At 39.1% G+C, this 2,509-nt stretch overlaps 1 protein-coding gene across 2 annotated transcripts in view; it reads right to left on the bottom strand.

Annotated features, from left to right (window-relative positions):
• SPG20 (spastic paraplegia 20 (Troyer syndrome)) overlaps positions 1–1,923 on the bottom strand; it is a 10,376-nt gene extending 8,453 nt beyond the window's left edge. For both annotated transcript variants that reach the window (XM_009079819.1, XM_009079894.1), the window contains exon 1: positions 1,102–1,923. In XM_009079819.1, coding sequence (XP_009078067.1) covers positions 1,102–1,923 — 822 coding nt within the window. The remainder of the gene's footprint in view (positions 1–1,101) is intronic.
• Positions 1,924–2,509: the final 586 nt, after the last annotated feature.

The following is a 2,509-nucleotide window of genomic DNA, read 5'->3' as shown; positions in this document are numbered from 1 at the left end:
AGGGAAAAGCACCACAAAATTGATTTTCCATAAAGTTTCTAGTGGCACTTTCTAGTGAAAGGTTTCCTGCCAATGCCAAGTAGGTTGGAGCTAGATTGTCTTTAAAGTCCATTCCTTATTGAAGAATAAGGAAGAAAATAAAGAATAAAAAGCCTAATGCCATTTTTTAAAAAAATAAAGAAAGAAAAACAACCCCAAATAAACACAACCCACATGATTAGTTCTGACAGTCTAATATAGAGAAAATACTAATTTTCACAGGACTGTAATTCAGGCAGGTACTCTGTTAACTGAGGTCTAGTCTTGAGGCTCAAGTGTAAAAGCCAAAGGAAAAGAACTGTCAAACAAGTCAGGATTCACAGCACCTGCACCATCCTGTAGATCTCAGGACAGGTCTATATCCCTGGATAAAGAGCACATATGGCTGTTGCTGGCCAACTGTTGAAGACTGAAATCATGGGTAGAGCTGAACCAGCAGACCCAAAACCAAGAAGCAGTGTTTCACTGATGAGATTTCCAATGGCCAATCTCAGCAGCAACAAGCAGATCCAAAGTCCAGACTAAAAAACCAGTGTCTGTTACAGAACATGCCCACGTGAAGCAAGCAAGGAGTGAAAAAATAAAAATGTTGCGTCTTTTTTTATTTATAGTTCAGAGTCTGGATTAACATGGGCCCTCAAATTTCAAATTATCAGCTGTCCTAACTGCAATACCTTATTACTAATTGAGAATTAAGTGGGTAGTGCACAACCTTGTTTTACACTGACATGTTATGATAGGTGAATCAACACGTCTTCTCAGTGTGACGAAAGAGAATTAACTTTACGAAATGAAGACATGTTAAGTCAATTCCTTTAGAAACTGGAATTCACCAGAACAGCCAGCACTTAACAACAACCCTGGGAAGACACAGAAGTGCTTTACATATAAAAAGCCATGAAAGTGTGTACTTGCAGAAAATAATTTCTGCAACACCTCTAATAACATTCATGTTATCAAATAGATATTTAGGCTCAGAAGAACGATAACTTAAGATTGCCCATTAGAGTTTCATGTCAGTTCTTGAAATGTAGTTAGAGAAGAAAATGATTTTCCTGTTACCTGAAGAAATGCAGGTGGACGATTCTGAGCCGCTTCACTATCAGTATCCAAGAACTTCACAATGCGTAGATATCCAGGATATGAAGGAGCACTAACCTGCCCATCAGGAGTCACAAAGAATATTTGCACTCCTTGGGGAATCAAGATCAGCTCATCTGCATCCACTCCCAAGTTTTGCAGGGGAGGTGGCTGAGTACACTTGTTGTAGTAGTCCTCACCTACAGAAGAAAACTCCCCAGAGTCTGTGCCGTAAGACACAGTAAAATGGCCATTGGTAGCTTGAGGAGTATAGGCAGGAGGTGCTTCATTTGGCAGACAAAGAGGTTTTGCAGATGATGGACTCATAGGTGGAATTTGTGCCTGGCTCACAGCTGCAACGCTTCCATCTGCTGCAGAGGACTGACTTGGTACAAACAGAGAATCAGGGGTAAGGGGCTTTTCTTTGGAAGGAATGGATGGGTATAACTTGGGCGCCCCAGCAGGGACATCCATTGCTGCAGCACCTGCTTGTACAGGTGGAGTGTTTTGGTCTAGATCGCCGAGCCGAGCATGAACATTTTGCAGGGTCTCCCTCATCTTCTGTTGCATTTGCCTAGCAGACTCCCACTGGGGCCCGATGCATGCAGGACCCTGTGATGGAATGCTAACTCCTCGGAGCAAGTGGTCAAGCCCTTGCTTATAGTAACTTCTTGCCTCTTCCTTCTGACCCAGTTCATCTGTATTCAGTCCTTTATTGATAAAAATAAAGGCTTTCCTATACTCTTCATTAATAGCTTGAATATTTGCATCTTCTTGCATAACTGGATCCTGTAGTTGTTCCATTACTGCAGATGAGAACAAAAAAATCAATAAGAATATTAACAGATAAAGCCAAACAATGTTTACCTTAGAATAAAATGCCTTAATGATGACCATACTGCATGTATTAGTAGAAAGCTATCTAATCGATTGGAACAGCATCTGATAAGTCATGCTTATTTCCTAATAACATACAGATTCAGACTACATGAGTCCAAGACAGCAAGAAATTTATAACCATCATATCTAGTTACAACACAGATACTTATTTCTTAAAAGTTAAACATCAGAAGAATGTAGACATGCCTGACAATAAATTTTTCAGCCTAAAGATCAGTAGCAAACAGAGGAGTAAAAAAACCCAAACTTTAAAACATTCAACTTCGAAAAAAAAGTCACTAATATATTTAAAAAGTCAGTTAACATTTTGCCTATTTAAATCAAGGCTGAACTTAAAACCAGTACATTTCTATTCGAATAGAAAAAGCAATCAACAGATTTAAACAAATCTTGATCAGCTACAAGTAACATCAACACAAAACTAGGAAACACTCTGAACAGTTAAAGCTGTGCTTAACAAAATGAAAACAGGGAATTATTCAGTTCCTTT

This window comes from Acanthisitta chloris, unplaced genomic scaffold (assembly GCF_000695815.1).
Source record: "Acanthisitta chloris isolate BGI_N310 unplaced genomic scaffold, ASM69581v1 scaffold11540, whole genome shotgun sequence".
Classification (NCBI taxonomy): domain Eukaryota; kingdom Metazoa; phylum Chordata; class Aves; order Passeriformes; family Acanthisittidae; genus Acanthisitta; species Acanthisitta chloris.
Note: the sequence above shows the minus strand (reverse complement) of the source record. Positions and strands in the feature narration are given on the sequence as shown.